Here is a 23,318-nt window from a genome sequence, read left to right as displayed (position 1 = left end):
TAGATTTTTAAGTACTAAGAATATCCTCAAAGAATAGTAAAAAAGGAAATGGGAAGTGTCTGCATGAAAAGATAGGAAGTGCCAGATACATTTACAGTATTCGATTTTCAAAAACAGGAGAGGAAAAAAGAACACAAAAGAAATAAAGGAAAAATGACATTGTTACTGCCCAAAAATGAAAAACTATCACTTGACCAAATAAATAAGACTTTCAACTGCTGAAAATGAACGCCAGCCCTCAACTCGGTAAGTTTTCCAAATGCACATTGAGCTACACACCCCAGCTGACAAAACTCTTCCCTAAAAGGACAGTGAGCCTGCTCTTAGGAAAAGCAAAGCAAAAATGTCTAGGATAAACCCTTGCAATCTGCTTTGCACATGAACATAAAGGGATTGTTAGCTTCTTTAGTCAGGAAATTTTTAGCAGCTTATCTAATTGTACTCCAACTATTTGAGAAAGCCACTACTATGGAGAAAGACAAAAAATTGAAAATTTATTACTTACTGTTCTTTCAGAGGTGTCTTGTGTACCATAAAACAGTGTGCTGTTAGTGTTACTGTATCTTACCAGGAAGGCACAAGAGTTAAAAAAAGAGGAAAGAAGCAGATAGTACATTTCTGCTACATAACATGGAACTGTAGAACATGTAGTGTACTGCCACATTCTCCTATGAAGTGATACTCTCTTTCCAAAAAAGACTGAGTCTGTTGGTAATGAGACACATAATTTTTACAATTAAATCTTAATGCCTCTAGTAAAATCTGTGAATGTTTGTAGCATGTGGCACTGCAGAGCAATCTATTTCAGACATCCAGCACTCATATTCCCAACCGTAATTACCAAGTCTAAATGAAACCACTTGAGATGTACTGTCTGACTACAGTAAAATAAGAAAAAATGGTAGGACCAATAATATTTACACTGGAAATTTTGAAAGATGCAGTGTGGTATCTCCAATTTTAAAGGGCTGGCTGAATGCCTTTACCAATTACCCTCAGAGGGGAAACCAATCTAGTACTTACATACTCCCAGTCTTGTCCTCTGAGCGGGGATACGAATACCAATTAATGAAGTGATAAAGGGAAGTCCTGGATGAAATGCTTGTGGGCCTTAGCAATGAGGTAAGTGGCCCAGGAAAGACTAAGGATAGGCCCCCTCCACACTAAACTTTACTGCCTTGTGGCTTGAACAGCCAGGGCAGTGGCCTGCACTGTTTTCTCAAAATTCAACAGCTATCACAAGATGGTGAGAGTCTATAGGCAGAGAGAATTTCACAGAACACTCAAAGACAAACCCAAACACTTTTGAAGACAACCACACAGACCTTTTATTTCTCAAGTGAACAATTAAAAGTAAACATACAGAAACTAATTTCAGGAATGAAATAAACATCAGCTGCATCTCATGTATGATTTGTTAGCTTCTATACATCCTTGTATCAAGGATCAGCATCTAACTGTACTTCTCTTGAAAGCTTATTAAGAAAGATAACTCATCTGTGGGAGGAAGGAAGGTAAACACCATAGTTTAGTTTCCTTTTGCATAAGACATATTACACAGTGGAGTGCAAGGCATAAAGGTCTGTCAAAGCAGTACATCTCTGCTTAGGACCAGAAGAGTTATGTCTAAGTGGATACAAAGGGGAATAGTAAAGAATAACAGGTCCGTGGCAGCCAGATACAGATACATAAGCAGAATGTTGCTAATGCTTTCAAGACAGTCGTATTATCCTGCAACCACAAAGGTCCCGAAATTCATCGTGGTCTCAGATGAGAAAGAAATCTTGTTTACTTAGGCTTTCAGGACTGTCCTGTAAAGCACCTTCAGAAGCTTAGTCATCAGCTGGAAAAATTTCTGTTATTTAGGGCTCATAAAAACAAACTGGCAGACAAAACCCCCACCCCACTCTTGATTTCAGAATAAAATATCATTTAAGCAGCAGGACATAAAACACGTGGGTGAGAACCAGAAGGAAGAACAATGTGGGATGTGAGAAGCCCCACTGAAATCTCGTCTTTTACGCCTCCTACTTCTCACCTGAAATTTCCTGAGTATCTTAACCATGAAAATATTTCCTTCTGGAAAATCTAACAGGCATTTTAATTCACTGTGATTAAATGAATGGGGCCAGAGGTCACAAGCTAGTCTGAGGTATGCTCTGTACATGCAGCTGCAAAATGTACCGCCAGCTGTACAAATCAATGAAGATTCTCCAGTTCACGAATTTATGTTTAAAGCCATATAAAACAATGTGCAGTACAGAAAAAGATAAAGACTGAAGCAAACTTCCAGTCTCTCAGTGAACTTTACTATATACCAGTTTGTTGAAAAAAAAATACCTCCAATTAGCTCTTTGTAGCAAGGTTCAGTCTTGAAAAGACTAAGTGCTTTATCTGTCATGCAATCCAGTACCCAATTACAAACAAAATCTAAGCTACTTCATTCCTTGTAACAGCTAGGGTTTCAATACCATTTCAATACCATTTCAAAGGTTTCAATACCATGATGCTTCACTACATAATTACTCCTTATAAATTACAACAAATTTCTGCAACACAGTAGAGTTGAAAGTACAAATTTATAATTTGTTCTTTCATAAATATTTTATATTATTAACCAGTCAAACAGGTAATTGGTTTTGACATTTAAAAAAATTCTGTTTTAGTTCTAATCCAAAAGGAGTATCTAGTAAGCAACTGACTGCTACTTTAAATGCTTTGAAAATACAAGTATATATTCATATTCTTTGCAATAGGAAATAAGAGCTTTTGTGGGCTAATATTTTCATCCTCTTATTCCATAACTATTTCCAAATAAACATGACAAAACAGAGGAAAGAATCATAGCAAAAGGTGCTGGGACTGCAGTAACATCTAGGTTTGGTTTGTTTTTCAAGATCAGTCATCTGAAAACTCAAACAGACGTGTTTTTTCTCACACAGTAAGATGCTTTAAGGACTTTGGAGAAAGAGGAAGGTGGTGTAGTATTGTAGTTCCCTAAGAGACACCCTCCTGCACTATGATCAGTTCCCACTACTCTGCTTCCCTGTGCTTGCCCAGTAAGGACTCAAGGTTCACTTAATGGACTCTTTTAACACAACAAAATTTATGAAGATGAGAACTAAAAAACCTGATACTTGAAAGCCCTAATACTCCTACAGAAGCATAAAGTCTACACTCAAACCAATGTGAAGAAATAATCCCAAAACCCTGCTGTCTTTGACTAAAAAAAAACCTCCTGAGCTGCAGAGAACAGCACTGAATCAGAACTGAAGCGTTCTAAAAGTTATTAACCACTTTCTAAAGGTACAACACCCATACAAGAGATTCTTCTAAATAGAAGTAAAGAAGTGAAAAATTAAGATTGCTCAGTATCATAAGGTAACCACACAGAGCTGGGGCTGAAATCCTCACCTCTTACTCAGGAACATTCATCTGTCACCAACTTCTGAATTGCTTCAGTACATAAAGACAATGATTTAAATACTATCTAAACAAATATGTGACGTGTCATGCAGCAGTTTCCAAAGGCTGTTTTTTCTTAACTTTTACTCAACTGTCAAATGTACCACTTTTCTTGACAAAATAAGTGTCTGTTCTGACCATGATCACAGGAATTGAGTTTGGCCATTACCAAGAGAAGCTGGCATTAAAAGGGGTGTGGCAGAAGAACTGGTACTACTTCACATACATTGAATTGACTTCTTAACACAGAACTGTTCTAGAGCAGGAGAGAGAGACTAGAACAAGAGAATATTTGTTAAGCCAAATTGACAGGTTGGAACTGACCAGAGAAATTTTTGTAGTTAGTTATGAGACAATCTTGAGTTTTTCCAAGGATATTTTTGGTCAACAACTAAGTTACAAAATCAGGGAAACCCCCAGACAAGAGCCAAAAGACACTGAAGTTCCTCAGTCAGAAGGAAAACAAGATGTAGCCATATAGCTGAAGTGTCCAAATCATCAAGTCAATGCTGAGCTGAAATACATAAAAGAGCCATGAAAGAGAATAGTAAGAAAGCTAAAAATAACTGGTGTTGCTTCAGATGACGGATCTGAGTCCTTCCTTTTTTCACCAGAAGAGTAAAAAAATACTTTGAAACCTGGCCATGCCTATCATTGCTGACTCAAGGGCATCACACATCAATCTGAATCATAAAAAACAGGCTAACAGCTCCCACAAAGAAAACAGTATCTGTGTTATCAGGAGAGAGAAAAAAAAAGAAAAAAAAGGATAAAACTAAAGAAGAAAGAAGGTGTGTGGCTATCCACTTCTTGCTTATGCTAAGCCAACCAGTTCATCTTAATTTGAGCATACTGTTGCATCTCCCAAGGGACACAGCTTTCCTCCATTGTTCTGCAATTTAACTGAAAGACTGTCAGACCTCATAAAGGGAAGTTTGTGGAGGTTGTTGGAGAAGAAAACTGGAATGCATCCCTTACAGGAAACATGTGCTACCTCATTTCAAGTACTTTCCTACATCTTGGGGAAAATTCAGAACAACTACAAGCAGAAATAGTCTTAGTGGACAACTGATGCTATGCACGACCTTTTGGATTTCATTGCAGTATTCTAACCTAAATAGATTTTTAAGTCTAGACTATATCTGACACAAAACATGGTGTTTTAATGAAAAAATGCAGCATACGGAATAATTTTAGAGCACACAAAAATCAAAATTATATAAATTCATAAAAATGTATGAGGAAAAATAAAACACAGACTTAAGAAAACTTGGTCCTTTTGCAATTGTGATGCTCTGGGTATACCACATTACTTGTAGTGGTAGCATATAGCAAGATAATGATCATCAAAGGATCAAGACTGTAAATCGTTGAATTTATACCACTGAGTTTTTACAAGATAGCTTGGCAACTTCCTCTGAAGTACGAATATGTTTAATATATGACATACATTTCTGTTGCCTAAGGTCTATTCCCATGCAATAGAAGTCACTTCAGCAGTAATGAACAGAGTGACCTCTAATCAACCAAATTTGTCCTGCTCTCAGAAAACCACATAAATCAGTTACTAAGGAGTTGCCGAAGTCTTACTAAATGCTTGAAAGCTCTTCCTAGATGGAAGTAACAGAATTAAATTAAGGATGTTTTAGAATACCAGTGTCCAGACTCCAAATTCCGTATAACCATGTAACGTTCACTCCAAAACAGGTGGGTTTATTACTGACTTCTATAAAATGTACTCCCAGACTCTAATGTGATTGTGATTTTACACAAAATGTAAAATATCTTCCCATCTTTCCAAATATCATCAAGTATTATGGATAAATCAAGGCCTTTTCAAATCAATCTGTATTATTCACTTCACTCATGTGAGAAATCTTGCATGAAATTTTCTCTTCACACTGGAGATGCATTTCAGCTATAAGGAAGTTATTTGTAAATGCCAGCTTCCACTCAACGTGGATGAATTCCTTGAGTTTCCTATAACTGACAAATGTTAAGTCTGACAGCCTTTATTTTCTTCTTCCCAAACAGCAACTCTTTGCCATCACTGACAGCTTAAGCAGCTACTTCCCCATCCTTGTTACTGTGTTGTGCTAGAGATTTATTTCTGGCTGGGTCTGCTTTCCAAACCCATTCACGTTGTGTCCACGCAGACAAGCATATCAATGCAATGGCAGGATGAGAGGGAGAAACGCCATAAGACCACGGCAAACACTGCCTCTGAATCCCAGTGTCCAGGAGGCATCTCTGCCCCTCAACTGTGTGCAAAGGGAGCCCAGACAGATTTGTTTCCTGGGGTTCACTGTAGCCACTGAAGTGCCAGTTGCATCACAATTATAAAAACAGCAGACCACTATGAAACCTCGACCGCCGCAATATCCAGGCCAAGAAATGTGTGGTGATTTTTTTGCTGCTCTCTGTGGGTACATTGTAATTAGCTGGTTATTTGCAGTGGAACTGCAAATGTATCATTAATCTTTAAATAAAATATGCACGTTGGGCAATTTCTCCCTTTCACAAAGGAAAGGGTTTGAACATGTGAGGGTTAATACAGCTGAATGGCTTGAAAATTTTGTTATTGCTAGGTGCTCTCAGCAAAGGGAATGGTCAGAATACACAGGTGAAAATTCCCTGATCTTTGTATCTCGGAATGGATCTAAATGAATGCAGAAATACATTCAAGAGACACAGACACAAAACAATTCCAGGAACAACTAAAGATGCAGCAGCGTTTTCAGAACAAGGGAAGAGCTTGAAAGGAAAGACTATATATACATATTAGAATATATATTTAAGGAAGCTATGCTGGAGAGACTTAACCTAGTTAGTTAATTCTTCTAGAGTCAAACAATTTCACTGAGGCAACATAACTTTTGGGATAAATGGGCAAATCACATACAAGTACCATACAATTCACAGGACTTCAAACATGGTATTTACCATTAAAATAATACACATACAAAATATGCAGTTTTGTCTGTTACTAAGAAACTAACAAATGTACTTAGACACTTTGGAAAAATAATGAGAAAAAATGTAATGTAAACTTAGTTGAAAATGGAAGAATTAAAAACAATAATTTTACTGTCTTCTGCTTTCTCTGTAAAAGATTATTGAAAACTGAATTTCAAACAATGCTGTGTAATTCCTATAATATGTTGTTCTAGAAAATGATCAAGGTTTCCAGTTACACTCCCATTGTTTGAACTGAATCTGATTAATTGCATTTTGATTTTTCATATACATATAAAAAAGTGTATTTTTGTACATTTGAATTCTGAATTGCTTGACATTGCAAATATTTTTTACAAAACAGGTTTCCTAATATATTTATAATACAGTTGCATTCACAGCAAGAAGCTATGCTACACCAACGAAAACACATTGCACTGGAAGCTTCATAGATCAAAGTGACTGAAGAAAATTATTTGAAATACAGCTCCTTCCAGAGGTTATTAAAATTAGGTGCTTTTTTTTTTATCTGAAGAGACTGGGAGGAAAAGACTTTGCAGAGTTCTCACTCCTTTCCAGTTGGGCAGGAAAAAAATGCCTCTCTGATTTAAGCAGGAAAAAAATTGCATTGATGCTTCCTATGAAATTGGAACAGGATTAATTTAAAGTGTTTTCATTAATTACATGGTAACCTGCATTCTCTGGGTGGTGAATAAAAAGAGGAAAAGCATTTATTTCCCATAGAAACAATTGCCTGTCAAACAAAGCATAAAGAGACAAAAGGCAGAAACACTGTTTCAGCTTGAATGCCTTAATGTCACCATTTGTCATGCAGCACTTCCTCAGCAAACCCCGAAGTACAGTTAACTCTGCTCCTCTTTCCACCACACACTTTCTCCGTTGGTACAGGATTAAAATGTGCCCAGCCTGACGATGAAACAGCAGAGCCATCGCACATTGTTATGCAACTCACTGTCTGCAAGGGTGGCTCGTAGCTCCTTCTTTATTCAGCAAGTGCCAAGTGCATGTTTAATCAATGTCACAGCTCACCACAGTGTGCAACTAAAGCCACTGTCATTCCTCTCTTCAGATTTGCCTGGCTGAGTTATGCAATGCTCCGAAGAATACCTTGGAATTCTTTCCAGAGGGTCTGAATGCAGGTGTGTGACAGCATTCACACTACTGCCAGCAAAGCAGACCTCTTTTCATCCTTTTTCAGGCTGGACTAAAATTACATAGTGTGACTGCACGTAGTTCGCTGCATTCGGAATTACAGCATGTCAACGTGAGAAAGCCTCTTCAGACGGCTGCCACAAAGAGTAAATCAAAGGCTGGAGATTTCTGAAGTCTTAATAAATAACTAAGCATTACTGCATAAAACCAGGAGCTGTTTATATTTTTTTTTTTAAGACAAAACAGAACAGCATGCATTTTGTTGCTCTGCATTGTCTAAGGAAAAAAAAGCCTCAATTTTAATGAGAATTAGTCAACAGTGTGGATCATTATGAGAAAGAGCTTTCCTGTTTTTTCAACTACACTGGCTTCAGTGGATTACTGAGAAAGAACACCAGTCATTCGGAAGATTCTGCAACATTATTATCCTCACTGATAAACTTCATCAAGAAACTGCTCCTGCTCCTATCTTGTCTGTCTGAGAGAGGAGAGCAGCCCCTTCATGAAGATAAAAGCCTGGCTTGCCACTGAATCGACGAGTAAGAAGCATGTCTGATGACATTTTATTCCTGATGCAATGTAGGGTAAGAAATACAATTTTTTTTAACCTTTCCATAAGATATGCTCTGAGCTGATGACATAAATTAGACTCACAGCAGAAATACCTTAATCTCTAATGACTAAAGACATTTGCCAGGAGAGAAAGATGCTATTGCACTATAAAATACGATTGTATATCTTCAGTAAATTGGTATGATCTGAACTAGTAGAAATCCCCATCAAATTTCTGATCAATAAAGCTAAACCAGCATAACAGGTTACATATAAGATCAACATTTCAGTCACCAATGAACATAATTTTACAGGGAATATGTTTCTAGAGGATATTTGACTGTAAATTAAGAGTACAACAGCAGCTAAGTAATAGAAAAGACCTGTCAACCTCACTTCTGCAAACAAAAAATGTATCATATATGCATCTGTAAATGTCTACTTGAATTCTTATCTTGCACAGAATGTTGCTACTATAAAAGTATGACTGTCCTGTGGCATACTGCAATAATCAGCATATATACAACATGCTCTATATTTGAAGAGACAGACATTTTCTGTTAAATGTTTACTCTTGCATGGATGTTCAAAAGCTGATCTATTAAACATGGAAAAGGATAAGATCTCACTTGCAATTGCCTACTTGGGGCTCGCTGGTGAAAAACAACCGTGATACTGTATTAAGGAGGCATATTTTCCATGTTTGAAAACAGCAGGCATGAATATTTTTAACTGTTTTTGTAGTGTGGCAGTTAAATATTTAAGCTCAGCTGAAAATGCATATAACCTCCCCAGGCATTTCAGAGTATTTGACAATGCTCATATACCTGCTTTCACCAGTTTCATCTTTTATAAGGAAACAAATTAGCTGGCTAAAGCCAAATTTTAAATGTCTTTTGTAATAAAGCATATTAACTGGCTTGAAGCACCAAGCTATTTTTCACTCCTATCAAATCTCTACCTACATAACAATTATTTTTAACACTGATGTGTTCATACAAAAAGAAAACAAAAGACAAATGCAACTCAATAAATACAGCATTAAGAAATATGTAATGAACTACAGAATTGTTTTGAAAAATATCAAAGCTTGCATGTTTGTCAGGCCAGATTTACCATTTGCTTTCTTTTTTCTAGCTAGCTGCCAGAATACTGGTGAAGGTATTTGCAGGAAAAATGGGGACCTCTGCCATCACAACACTGGAAGATGTAAAAAGGCAAGAGGAGAAAGAGGAAAAAGAAGAATCTATTTTAGCACTGCTTGGGATCATTGGAACTGTGCTCAATTTATTTGTTATTGTTTTTGTGTACATCTACACTACACTTTGATGACATTTTTGAATATCTATTGTACAGCACAAAGTGCAAAGACCTGCAATGGTAAGAATGATTTCTATATTTAAAGCAAAAAAACCACCACTCTCTGAAGAGTACCAGAAACATTCCAGAGTGAAGTGTCTGGCTAAGGGTGCTGCATCAATGACTGCAAAGAGCACCTATGAGCCCAGCTAGGGTGCTAAATTACGTAAATGAAGGCAGACCATACACAACTTCTTGTTGGCAACGGATGAAATCCAAATAGCAGGATTAGAGATGGCACTGTTTTATTGCCAGCAAACATGCAAGACAGAAATGTAGGCAAAAACTGAAAATAGTCAGAAGGAGATTGATTAAATATATAAGTAACTATAAGCAAGTCCCATGCTTTCTATGGCTTTGTGCAGTATGTCTCTTCATCGCTGAGACCAGAAAACAGACAAAAGGGGTTTTTATTTTTTAGACCACCCCAATTTAGGCTTATAACTTTCACTAATGTATAATAAGTGTGGAAACAGGAACACTGTTATACTAGAAGTTGTAACATTATAAATAAAATTTTAACTATTGACTATATTCTGCAGCATTTTTGTTAGTCTTGTGGAAAGCTGAAAAAGGTTAGATTTTCTTGCCTTTACTAAATCTGTATTTGAAATCATCATGCTATACTGACAATGTGCTTTTTAAAATAAAAATCCTTTAAAGTGGTGTGAAAAAATAAAGAATAATTTTAGTACTTCTTTTAAGAAATATTACTAATTCTAATAACACACTAATACACATTCTCTAAATGAAAAGACAAAATCTTTAATTATATTTTCTATATCATCATTTTTAGAATGTGTTGAACAGAAGCCAAAAACAATTCTCATGTTTTCACCCTGACACTTATTTTCAAGTAAAAGATACCATGCAAGGATTCACAGCGTTGCAGGGAAAACAGGTTTAACCTTTGTCCAGAAGAGTGTACTCTCCCTTTCTGGACCAGGTCCTGAAGACATTTGCCCTTTTTGCACTGTCTGTGATTGAGGCCCAAAATTGCAACTCTTAAGCATACTACATGGAACAAACAATTTGGCTACTGAAATTAGTGAAACTATTTCCACGTTTCAAATTAAATCTACGTATGCCTTTAAACTAGATCCAAAGCTGCAGACAGTCTGAGACCATAGAAGTTTTTGTATTCATGAATGTATCTCACATGTACCTTATAATGAAAATTACTTTTGAGAGTTTAGATTTAAAAACTCATTATATAAGTAACATGAAAAAAGTAAAAAGAAACTGGTTTTAGTAAAGACTTTTCTTACTATTACATGTGCCACAGAGGAGCAACAGAGCAGCTGCATTTCTGAAATTTAGCCTAATTTCTTTTAGGCTACAAAACTACATCCAGTCCCTCCATAAAATGACATGCAAAGAAATATATCCCTTATATAGGTGATAGCTTATTACTGAATAGAATTTTCTAACTGCTAAACCAGTTAGCCTTTGGAAGTCACTTTGAAACAAGTACATGCATACAATAAGGTCAGGAATCTAGAACAGAATGAATTTGGCAACGATATTTCAGTCAGTTGCAGAAATACACTGTAACACTGATTTATGGACAAATGAGGTGGAAGATGGTATATTCTGGTTTTGCAACTCTGAGTCAATACTGGCTCAGCTAGAAGAAATGATAAACAGAGCTGGGGCTGCACTGTAAGGAGGCAAATGCAGACAAGAAAGTTTATTCACTAACCACAGTCTTCAGCAAGTCTCTATTAAATGTATGCTTATTTTCAGTATATGAAGCACCAAAGCATTCTGTAAAACTAAGCTACATTTTAGAGGAATTACGCAGGTTACTAATGTTTATTTAAGACTACAGAACAGATATTACCATTAGTAATTTTTTCAGTGTACTTCTTATATTTACATATGGATATTATTGCATTTAATCTCATAAAAAAAGGATATTTGAGATGAGTCTTAAAAATGAAAGATTACAAGAACCTGAAAATTGAAATTTGGGTAGAAATTACTGCTGTTTATTTTAATCCTGAAGTTATTTAGAACTTGTCAATTCTGTGAAATAAATAAACAGTTTTATTTCATATCATTTCCGCGCATAGCTCTCTTCTCGAAATCGTGAATCAACTAGTACATCAGCATTACAGTGAAATACTGCACCTATTTTTTGTAAGCTCTTCAACAGGAAAACAGATAAAAAGCAATCCCAAAATTATAACCAAATGTGGCAAAGGATCAGCATGATTCTATTATCAATGAATGAGCTCATTAACGTTAATGAAGACTAGGAGAATTTTTCAGTTCAGTAATTATACACTGTCTATCTAAACTGCCCCTGTTCTTCTAATTTCATTTATAGCAAAGGCTTTGACCCTTTGAGGGAAGTCACAGGGTAACATTATCATTAGATTGCATCAGCATTCAAGTTATATTTTGTTTTAAATCAGCAGTCTAACATTCTCTCTTAACAGGTAATTCCTGTGGGCTATACTCATGTGGACCTAAGTCTAACTTTAGTTAAATGAGCTCTAATAAACAGTTTTAGTACTTACATGTTTAATCCAATATATGCTTAGGAATTTTACGACAAAAAATATGTTAACAGCAACTACCTCGTATTATAAACAGCAAAAAGGCAATAGTCTAGGGAAAAGCAGAGTTGTTGATGATTCAATATTTACACTGCAGCATTACCGTCACACCTTCAGTGACGGATGAATAAAGAGCTCAGTGTACCTGCCTCAGAGTGCTCAACACACTCAGTTCAGTCAGACTGGACTACTTGGCGGAAAGTAAAACAGCACCATAAAATGCCTTGAGAACGATTGCTAGAAAAGACTGCATCTTCAGCAGACCAACTAGTGTAGTTCATGGTCTAATGCCTGAACAGCATGACTTTAATGGACTCAACTAACAAAGCTACATCAAAAGTGGCAGAAAAAGAATTCAGCACATTCACATTTAACAGATTTGCCCACAGTACTTACTAAATAAAGTTCATAATGAGGTATTTGGCAGCAGGATAAAGCAGCACAACATTACTGAATCCACAAGTCCATGATATAGCAGTACTTGGTAAACCATGAAAGGTGTATTGGAAACAAATTCTGGACTCTCGTGGAACATGCTGGCCAGTAAAGACAATCCTTTTAGCAAAGCCCACCCACAGAAATGCATCATCTCTTCTCAGCAGTCAAGCCCAGGGAAGACTAAGATCATGTAACACTACAAGCTATGCTGATCACATCACACAACGTCTATGTCCACCAAAGAAGGAAAGGTGGCTAAGAAAGGAGCAGTGCCAGAAAACCCCAGCTAAAATTACAGTATCACCTGCTCCCTTTAAGCCTGGAAATTGAAACAAGGAGAATTCAAGCAGAATTCTGCAACTTGCTATGAGGACTGTTTTCCAAGGAAAAAAGCTAGAGGATATCAAACCTCTCTTGATATTTGGCTTTAAACAAGATTAAGTCATCTCAGGGTGTGCTAGATACTAGTTTAAGGACAAACCAGTACAAGTGTATTTTTTACCATGGAGACACTACCTAATATTTTGGTATTGATAAATCCCAACTTCACTCAGCTTCTTACTGCCCAAGTCTATTAAAAAATAGACAGTCCCTGTCCTAAAAGTCACTTGATTTACCTTCTGTTTCATGATTCCTCCTTTCCACTGCTTTGTGTCTATAAACCTTGTTAGCTACAAAAACTATTATAAATACTGCTTTCTTCTCTCTCACTTGTAAATACTAGCTCGCATTAGTCTCCATAAACCTAACAGTCAAATAACTCTTGTATCAGCAAAATCTAGACCTTCAATATCGTCATGTATGGTCACACATTTGCTGGAAATCTGTTGTACAATGCAAATTTTACTGCTGTGCATCTTGTTCAAAAAGAGTTCACATATTTGAAAGACTTCCTACAGCAGTAATTCTTTGAAACTAAATGTGCCGTATACAAGACAATAGTGAAACGGTTTTACATGACAGCTTTTGGTGTGAAAAGTGCATATATACATGTAATGAATACATACGAGATGTTCCATGATACAAAAGTTAAAAACTACATCAATTTTACATAAGTAAATATGAGTTAGTCCTTAGGAATAAACACAGGTATAATAAAAAACCCTGAAAGATAAACTTTCTGCATTTATAGAATGACAGATAATAAAAACCACAGTAATGCCATAACAAGACATGAAACAAACACAAAAAACATGATCAAGAAATGGTAAGGATTACAGCAGATATTGTCCCTTGTGACGAAAGCTATCTTGCATACTAAGGAAAGTCCTTCAAGGACAGATAAACCTTCCTCCTCTACAAGAAAAAAGCAATTATAGAAATTAATTACAGTGGTCAGTTCACAATTTTCAAGGACTTCACAATCACCTCACTTTGATGCAAATGACACTGCAGAACATATCAGAGCAATCTGGTTTGTACTGATCTGGTTCAAGGTGAGGTTTCTAAAAGATTAAATGCTATGTGAGCATTCCTCTGATCAATATTCCTTTTATCTAGAACTATATAGATAACAATCTAATCCATGTATGTTTTGGGCAAATTAAGCAGAATGCCAAAATAAACTTAAGGCAACAAAAAACCTAGATAGATTTACAACTGTGACACAAGCCAAACTGCCAGAAGAGCTTTGCCAGCTGGATGTACCAGACCTGTAGCTAACTGAACATGTGTAAACAAAATACAAAATTCACATCAATACCAGAATACTTACTGTCTTATATTACCACAGTGTTACCAGTCTACTGTGCAATGAAAGGAAACAGCATGCCAGCAGCTTCATTGCACATATTTCTTTATCAAAACCTTCCCCTCCCCCTTTGTTTTATGCGTATGGTAGATACACATGGATATGTGAAGATCATGGTTATTCCAACCACTAACAACAAAACCTAAAATCTAGTAGAAGAATACCTTCAGCATAAGGATAACCTTCAGCTGGTCTCACCAGTACCCATTTAAATTGAAGAAAGTAATAGAGTTGCTGAAAATCGCTAATTTCTGTCACCATTGTGCCGGGGACAGCTTGTTCCTGCTTGGGCGCCAGAAATGGGAACATTCTGTTAGGATTCTATATGCAGTATCCCAATTTCTCAGTCCAGCATGTTACAGGAAGAATACAGTCACCTGCTTCTTCCACATAAAAGTACATTTTCACAGCAGAAGTTGCACCAGTCTGAAAATTAGAATACCATATACATGCATGTTACGACTAATGCTGTTCCCTTTCCTACTCTCCCTAGGCTCCCATTCAGCCCTGCTAGAGAAGAGACAGGTATTCAAGATAGAGAAATCTGAAATTAGATAAAGCTCTATCACGAAAGACTCAAATCTGTTCCACTACATTGCAATGGTCTTCAAGGTTTTAAAAAATAAAATAAAAATAGCAGTAATAATAATAATAAGAAAAAAATCCGTATTTGAAATGATTGAACTATAAACACATTAAGTGAATTTTTCAGTCCTACAAGCATTGTACCAGAGCCTAACATAGCTTCTCAACCTGCCTCTGTTGTGTTAGCTATGTGTCCTGACACTCAATGTCAGTGACACTGAGAGCCCCAGCATCACGTGCAACTTGCACTCATTAATGTGAAAATTATCTATCTGCCTTTCAACTCAACAGTAATTACTGCACTGGAATTATGCCTTGTTATCACTAAGATGAACTGTTTCCTTCCCAACTAAATGCATCTGGCTCAAATATTAGCCAAGAGAAGACATTCTTTCCAGAAGTCCTACTTTTTGCACATTTTCCTTTCATACTGCTATTCTATTGTGCTTCCATAGACGAGCTTGACTGATGCAAGCCTGCAAAGTTAATATTTTTTAAATCCAGGAGAATATCATTAATTATAGTGTTGTGTATAGACTTTTGAACAAATACAGCAGGAAACATTCATATTGCTTGGATCAATCAAAGGATAACAACCCTCAGATTTTACAGCTCTAAATTTCAATAGAAATAACCACTTTTTTGTGAACCTGTAATCAGAAGAGTAGTTTTCAGTTTTTTCTCTGAAAAGCAAGGTTTTGCTTTGTTTTAATATAGTTTAACTGCGACATTGCTCACTTTTTCCTGATTGCTAATGCACAGGCACAACATTTCAACACCTCCTGCCAACCAGAAACAACAGTAGCTCAGCAGTGGAAAACATACCTAAAATGAACACGTCTCACCGAAACTTTGCCTTTTCTTAGTATTTTGGGAAAACAAATGGTCCCTGAAAGCCAAACTAGTCTGAACTTCTCACCACCAGCCACATATCTCATCTCTTCTATCAGTATCTGACTGTTCTTTCCCAGTTAAAGGTGACTTACACAGACAGATACATTCTTCTGCTGAAAAGAGCAAAAAGCAATTTCAGCAGCTGTGATTCATCTATAACTCAGGACCAACTGCTTCATCCTTTAGATAACACGGCATTTTTGCCAGGCCTTTCAATGACTCTTCCTTTTCCTCAACAAAGAAGAATTTATGAGTATCTGTTAGAAAGAATACTTTTTCTTTTTCTTTATAATTTCCTTTATTGCTTTTCATGATATTTTCAATTGCAATAATGAGCTTGGTCTGTCATTAGTTCATTTTTGCAGTATGTGCTAAACACAACCAACAAATTCATTGCAAAACTAAGGTGAGTTGTCAAACTGCAGACTAGCAAGTGAAACATCTTCATATTTTTATTTTTACACTGAGACCCCAACAGACTTTTTGAACTAGTTCCATTCCATCACACAAGATTATGTAATGTCCTAGTTAGTACAAATTAAAAGAGCCACATTCTTTAGTCCTAAGTAGCTTTGCAAATACTTAAGACAGCGATGATTTCTCTTCTACCTCTAACATAAAATATACCCTGTAATTCAAAAAGCTATAACATTGTTCCATATATTCACATCACCACACCCTCCAACTGGCATCCAAAAGAACTGCAGTAATGTGACAAAGACATTTATCAGTTGCTCCAAAAATAGAGCAGGCAAAATGAGCTCCAAAACCAAATTACTCAGATTTTGAACAACTCCTTCAGATACTTAAGGATTAAATCCATCTTTATCAACAAAGTAACTCAATAAAATTCCAACCTAAGTCTCATCTTCATACTAAAGCCTGTCATCTAGTGAGACTGAACATAAATCACAAACCCAGTCCACTGATTTTGCCATTAGTTCCGCACAGGCATTTGCTTAATTCATACTGCTTCACACCACCTTGTAAAACTGAAATGGTTTCCCAGCAAGATACAACATACCAGGTGAAAACTATCAAAGCATCTTTGTTTTAAAATTATGAGCAGAAATTTGATGGTAACATAGAACTCTTTTTTTTTTTTGCTTTAAAATCCCCAACAATTTAATTGTGTCCGTGTATCTGAAATACTTTGCAGTTGCGGCAAGAGGCTTATTTTTGTATTTCCTAAATAAAGGAAAAAAAGCTTTGATCAAAGTAGAATTGCCCTACTAGGTGCAACATTTACCAAATTCAGGCATACATTTCCTCAGTTTCCTTTAAAATTAACATTTTTCTTCACAGTAAGTTTCCTGATCTTGTACTCTCTCTCCATGTATCTTCTGCAGAACTAACATGTAAACTCTTCAGAAGAAAATACCATTTTCCTGTTAGTTTCAACAGTTGAAGAATTGAACTTCAATTTTAAAGAGATATTGTAACAAACGAGCATTTCAACAAGATTATGTCTGATGATTCTATTTTATTTTGTTTTCTAAGGCTCAAGAATGAATGTTCCATTAGTAAAATTGTAAACTGGCAAGTGTACTGAAATTAGCAAGAGCTACCTATTGCTTCTACAAAAACTGATTTGCCAGAAGTAAGGCAGCTTGATTTTGAAGGAGACAAGGGCACATTACCTGAGTCGTTGCGGAGGTACGATGACATTGCTGGGATGAGACAAGACTGACTGAGCAGCTCTAGGAGAACGGATGGAAGAGCACTGCTGTTTTGGCCTCTCCCCTCATGGCTGGTTTGAGTCTCTTCGTTTGATGTACTTCCTGCAGGATTTATGTAACTGGCAAGAACCTGAAATACACCAAAATATTTAATCAAAAGTGATTTATTTCAGTCAAAAGAACTTTGACTTTCCTTCAGATAGATGTCCTAACACTTCACTAGCTGTTTTGTGAATTCAGTACTGGTATTTATTTCAGCAGTCCCAAAGATGTTTCAGAAGATTACAGTTATTAAATTATTATAACTTTGGCTAATGATGAAGTTAAATAACTATTATAATTCTGAATGATTTTAGGAGATCAATTAATATGAATTTTGACAAACCTGCTGGAGTTACTCAAAGCAAGAGTTTGCCAGCTCAGACCACTGAGAACTGCATCTGACCAGTGCCTTTCAATATAGAATGCCAAGTACACCACCTAGCAGTAAGACTTTTCTTTTTTTCCAACTGCAAATGCCTCAAATATTTTTGTAACTTCCACTGGGACAGGACTTCAGGGTTTACAGATGAAACAGTAAGTTATGGTGAGCACAACAGTTACCTGGAGGGACAACTACTCATGCTGCTTTTACCTGAGTAGACAAAGAGCAGCCTTCCCCTGGTGATGGTGGGAAGTCACCTCCTGACTGCATACCCACCTGTCCCAAGGGTAGCTGTGGCTGAGTTCACAGGTCCTTACCACATGTTCTAGACTCAGCATTTCCATGGGTCTGATTTGTACACTTGTACTCTCAAACTAAGTAACTTTGAAGCTTGACAGGCTGTATTGCTTCAAGTCTCAGGGTGTCTATTCACCTTTTTAGCCCCTTTCATTCTCCCTCTTTCTTCTAATCCCATCTGCCACGGTATTTTGCTGCAGCATCTCATTAGCACTCTGTACAGCAGAATTTCTCTAAATCTTTCTAGAACAGGGACCAAGGAAAGTCTGCTGTACAACTGATTGACATGTTCAGTAAAATGCTACTTCCTTCAACTGCTTAGTGCCCTAAGCAAATGCCTCCTTAGTTTATGACTTATCACATTCATAGCTAAACCTCTGCCTGGCAGAATACAGAATACTGCCAACACTGCCTGGAAGCTTTGCTGGGAGTAATTTAGGCAATTTTCCTTTTTTTTACATAGGAAAATATTTTCAGATTTTATTTATTGTACTTTTGCAAGGGATATGATGATTGTGCCATGTATTGTAGTGACTAAAGTAACTGACAGCATCAAAATGGTACCTTCACCAGTCAGGGTTTGGGCATTTCCAGAATTTCATCTCCTTTGTGCTCTAACTCCAGCAGGTTAGCTAACGATTTTGAGCTGAGGGGTCTGCGAATTAATTTTTTGATGACTAGGTACAATTTAATATTCCCTACATTGACCCAAGATAATAGGGATTGGTTGGATTTTGTAATGGACTGAAAAGCCTGATTATGCACAATTTTCTTCTCCTACTAAGATCTAGTTGTTTAGGAGAACTACTATTGTCATGTAATTGACATATTCAAGATTTTCTAGTATGTATCAGCAAGATTTTGTTATACTGGCATAACACATTCATGGACACAAGTATCAACTACAGGCACTTCCTTGAAGTGGAGCAAAAATACACAAGAAATGAATAGGTAACACTGTTTGACACACAAAACAAAATGCCTATTCCCTTCTAATGGACAGACTTTACTTTTGAGTGAGTGCAGCACTTTTGGCAGAGCTATGTGACAGCTCAAGGGAAATTCTCTGGAACACATCCTGGTTCACTTTCTCTTCAGAACTGACACCCAGGTCTTTTATGCAGCAGCCTAATGACATCTGAAAACAGCCTCGCTCAAAATATGACCTATATAATTTTCCATTAAGACAGCTATTTGCAAATAATTTTTGCCCAAAATAGTATAATTACTCTGCTATGTGACTGACAAAACTCCAGTTTTACATCCAGTCCTAATGCTTTAAATGCTTTTCATCAATCAAAATTTCATAATTACACACCTGTAGGAGGCAGGTCACATGCTCTTCTTCTAGCCTTTGCTTAGTCAAAGCTTGTTCAACATCCCATCCTGAAGCTGTAGAGCCTGTTCCAAAGCCTGTACCCTTAGCCCAGTACAACTGCTGTTCTTCTGTTGATGCAGTATTGTGTGTACTTGACACCTGTGGCTAAGTGAAAAAAAAAGAAAAAAGGAAATCACAATTATTTAATTTTTTCATCTTAGTAGTGTTATCTTTAAAAATTCTTTTTTATGCAAAAGAATGTAATCCCAGTTTATTAACTGTATAAAGATATCATCAGGATCCAGTGAAATTCAAAGCTTTCCATAGTAAAGACTGCCACATATATGGAGTTCTAGTAAAGATCAGCAATAAATTGTTTAAAGTGGGTCTTCAATTTGACCAGTACTGTAAGCCGTTTATTGTTCTCTTTTAAGATACTATCACTGCTTAAAGGATGAAAGGTATTAAAATGCTACTTAATATCATTCTAAACATCACAACTCTGTAATTATTCCTGTTTAACACCCAGTCAAGTTTAATAATATGATGAGACGAAGTGGATGGGAGTGGAAATGTTATAAAGAGCACACAACTGAAATGTCAAAATGCTAAAGTATTTGCTGATTTTGAATATATGCTCCAAAATAGCAAGACGAGTAAGTTACATGTGTAGCTCTGACACATGATCTCCGTGTCACTAAAAGACACACTACCTCCTCTCTAGGTAAGAGGAAGGAAGTAACTCATCCTTAAAATTTTCTGAGAGAGCATTTTTCCAACAGTGCTTGTACAGCTTTTACCAGTGGTCTGCCTCTGTATTGTACGAACTTAACTCCAGTACACTGCTTAGCCCTCATGAAACTGTGTAAGTAGTTATGCTAAATTTTAAATTTTAGCAGGTCATTGGTGAAAAGGATGCAGAAGAAACAGATGCTTTCCTATTTACATATTTAGCACCCTAAACAAGTGACTTGCTACTTTCACTACTCAGTGACAAGTAGCTGGAAACCACATCATGTCATTAGGTGCCCAAATTTATACTGCAGTATTTGCTTTATGGCTCTGAAAAGTTTCATTTTCTGTCCAGATCTTCTTCAGTGACTTTGTTAGAGATTATATTTGAAAGAAAAGAAATGATGTATGAACACACTGCAATGGTAAAAAAGTTATCACCTGTGAAGTACCATACTGACAGTAGTCAGGAATCATCTTTTACACTGGAAATGTAATGTGTCTTGGTGATGAAACAGCTGTGTGGCTATTTTCATGTAGACATTACTCATTACATCACTCATGAACATGTTATTCCTTTAACACTCAAGAGGACTGTCATGAGCACTGAATTAAAGCACTTAAGGGAGAGCCTGGCCCCAGAAATACGAGCCTCAGTGCAGGCCTGATGGATCTCTAGTTTCAAGTTACCATCTATCACTTGATAGATATGAATTATGAGAAAGCAAGCTATTTAAGGGGTCATGGTAGCACTGAAGCAGAAATAAGAATTATTAGTTGCCCTTTCCCTCCGAACATGCAAAAATGCTAAGGTGTTAATGTGCCAGCAGCCTGATGCCCCACTGGAAGTAGAATCTCTCAGCTTCCCCTTAAATTTGATTAGCCATTAAAGTGAATTATTCTCAGGCACAGCTTCATCTCTTGCTTGCTCAACCCTTCATCAGCATCAGAGCTGCTAAAATATGGAAAGCCCTATATTCTGCAGCTACTAATCCATATTCAGCCACCAGGAACTGTTTCATGCAAGCCTCTACCAAAACAATGCTAAAAACAGCAAGTTATGAATGTTTTTTTAAAACACTTTTATAGACAATTATGCAGAAATGGTAACTTACAATACTAAAAACAAAACCAGAGTATACATATTCTGAATAGAGGGTAGTATAATATGGCAAATACCTTGAAAAAAGTTGAATTTTGGTGATTCATTTGGTCTTAAACACCATGGAAAAATTGTCTTTAGATCTCATTTACACATCAGTACAAAGGGTGCAACAAAAATCACTGCATTAATTCATTAATTTTCACAAGTCATTTACATTTGTGAAGCATTTGAAAGGAAATAGTTTGTAACCAGGACTTCAGGTGATAAATGTTAAATAATGAGGTCATGCTATCTAATGGGGATTAAAAGAACCACCATTCTGGTGAGCATTATGCCTCTCCTGCCCTGAAAAAGAGTGTCCTGTGAAAGAAATTGATTACACCTTAATGCCTGAAGACAAGCCTTCTTTCTCTACTTTCATGAGAAGCCTACTATCATGATTACTATGTTTATCTGCAACATACAGGGACAATTACCTAATAAAATACTCCATAATTATTTTTAAAGTCTGCAAAAATTAGAGCATAATGAAAGCAATGAGATTATTTTCTTTTTTACAGTTAAAACTCTTATTACTTCTGGGTGGCTCATACTCTGCTGTTAAGCTTACCTCTGCCTGGTTGGGACTAGAGTTGGGCACTCTTGGTGCATGGTGGCTTAGAGCAGACAGACAAGCCAGGATGAGATGGATAGCCCCAATCTCCAGAGCCATCCGCCTCAGCAGCACTCCATCATCAGTAGTCAGCGGTGTAGTGCTGAACAAACTGCGCAACACGTGGAAGGGCAGAGTTGGGAGTACATTTGCTGAAGGAGACTGCAGGATATGACCTAGGTTGAAGAAGAAAAATATCAAACCCACTTTTTTTTCAATAGTTCAGTACAGCCTATTAGTCTCTACAACAGTTTATCAACATGCAGAAATCTACTAAGGACTTAAGCATACACATACAGTAAGGCTCTCTAATACTGTGTTTCCCTTCAAGGAAAAAATTGATAATAAGGAGATTGCAGAAGAAAGAATATTTCTTTATTTTATTCATGCGTTTGGTTAAGAACCAAATTTTAAAAATCTGATTTGCCATTTCCAGGGAGAAAACTGGTTTGGAACGTGGTGTGGATTAATTTTTTTTTAATTACACGTATTTTTTAAACATTCCAAATACAGCAGCGTAAAGAATGTATGTGATCAGCTAACAGCAGCTCAGCTGACAAGCAGCAGTAGTTTATCATATGTAGGATCCTTTGTTGTATTAATGTGCCCAAAGAGTGAATTAAGTCACTGACAAAAAACAAGTTTCTATTCAAATTGAATACATGGTGAAATACTAACATAATTTTAATTAGATGAGTTGCATGTATGAATTTTGTTCTACAATTGCTTAAAATTTTTAACCCCTTTGCATTATGAGCAAAAATTTTCTTTTCAAAGCCTCATTTCAAACAAAGGAGTGACTTATTAACGCAACATATTCAGATATGGGAAACTGTCTCAAATTTTTTCCTGTATTTAACAATACATTTCACATTCCTTCTCCAGTGCATGTATATAAATAGAGACAATTGACAACTGGAGATGCTTCAAATAGTGAAAATACTTTAAAATAGCCAACTCTGTTCAAAGTGTGCTTCCTGTCTTAAACATATTATTTTCTCCCTCATTCTTATCAGCTGTATCATCATCCAGAAATCTAAACTGAAATACAGTACAAATACATATGTCTGTATTTGTGTGTATATGTATCTACATACACACACATGCATGCACGTGTTAATTCACATCTATCTGATACTCTTTGTAAAGATGATAATAAGAAGGAATCAAAAGTCCTCTGACTGGGATCTTCATAAATAAAATTAAAAAATTCTGGAAAATCAGCCCATATGACAGTATTCCATAACTGCAGCTATAACCAAATCAAAAAGGAGAAAATCTAAGCATTTGCCCATGATTTATCTTTGCAGACAACTGAATCCATGTTTAATCTATAAGCCATGGATTTGTAACTGCAGCTCTTCATATTATTCAAG

General features: G+C 36.4%; 1 protein-coding gene and 1 long non-coding RNA gene across 6 annotated transcripts in view; one reads left to right on the top strand and one right to left on the bottom strand.

Moving 5' to 3' along the window:
• Nucleotides 1-23,318, bottom strand: part of BIRC6 (baculoviral IAP repeat containing 6) — a 173,270-nt gene that overhangs the window by 32,412 nt on the left and 117,540 nt on the right. For all 5 annotated transcript variants that reach the window (XM_085055258.1, XM_085055260.1, XM_085055262.1 and 2 more), the window contains 3 exons: nucleotides 21,901-22,118; nucleotides 19,454-19,618; nucleotides 17,376-17,544 (listed from right to left, as the gene is read on the bottom strand). In XM_085055258.1, coding sequence (XP_084911384.1) covers nucleotides 17,376-17,544; nucleotides 19,454-19,618; nucleotides 21,901-22,118 — 552 coding nt within the window. The remainder of the gene's footprint in view (nucleotides 1-17,375; nucleotides 17,545-19,453; nucleotides 19,619-21,900; nucleotides 22,119-23,318) is intronic.
• Nucleotides 7,263-10,038, top strand: LOC146439450 (uncharacterized). The gene is made up of 2 exons (XR_014850801.1): nucleotides 7,263-8,177; nucleotides 9,283-10,038. It is a non-coding gene; the product is annotated as an uncharacterized LOC146439450 (long non-coding RNA).

The sequence above is a fragment of the Lichenostomus cassidix genome, chromosome 3, assembly GCF_008360975.1.
Source record: "Lichenostomus cassidix isolate B80296 chromosome 3, HeHo_3.0, whole genome shotgun sequence".
NCBI classification, from domain to species: Eukaryota; Metazoa; Chordata; class Aves; order Passeriformes; family Meliphagidae; genus Lichenostomus; species Lichenostomus cassidix.
The sequence above is the reverse complement of the archived record's forward strand: the minus strand, read 5'-3'. Positions and strand labels throughout refer to the sequence as shown.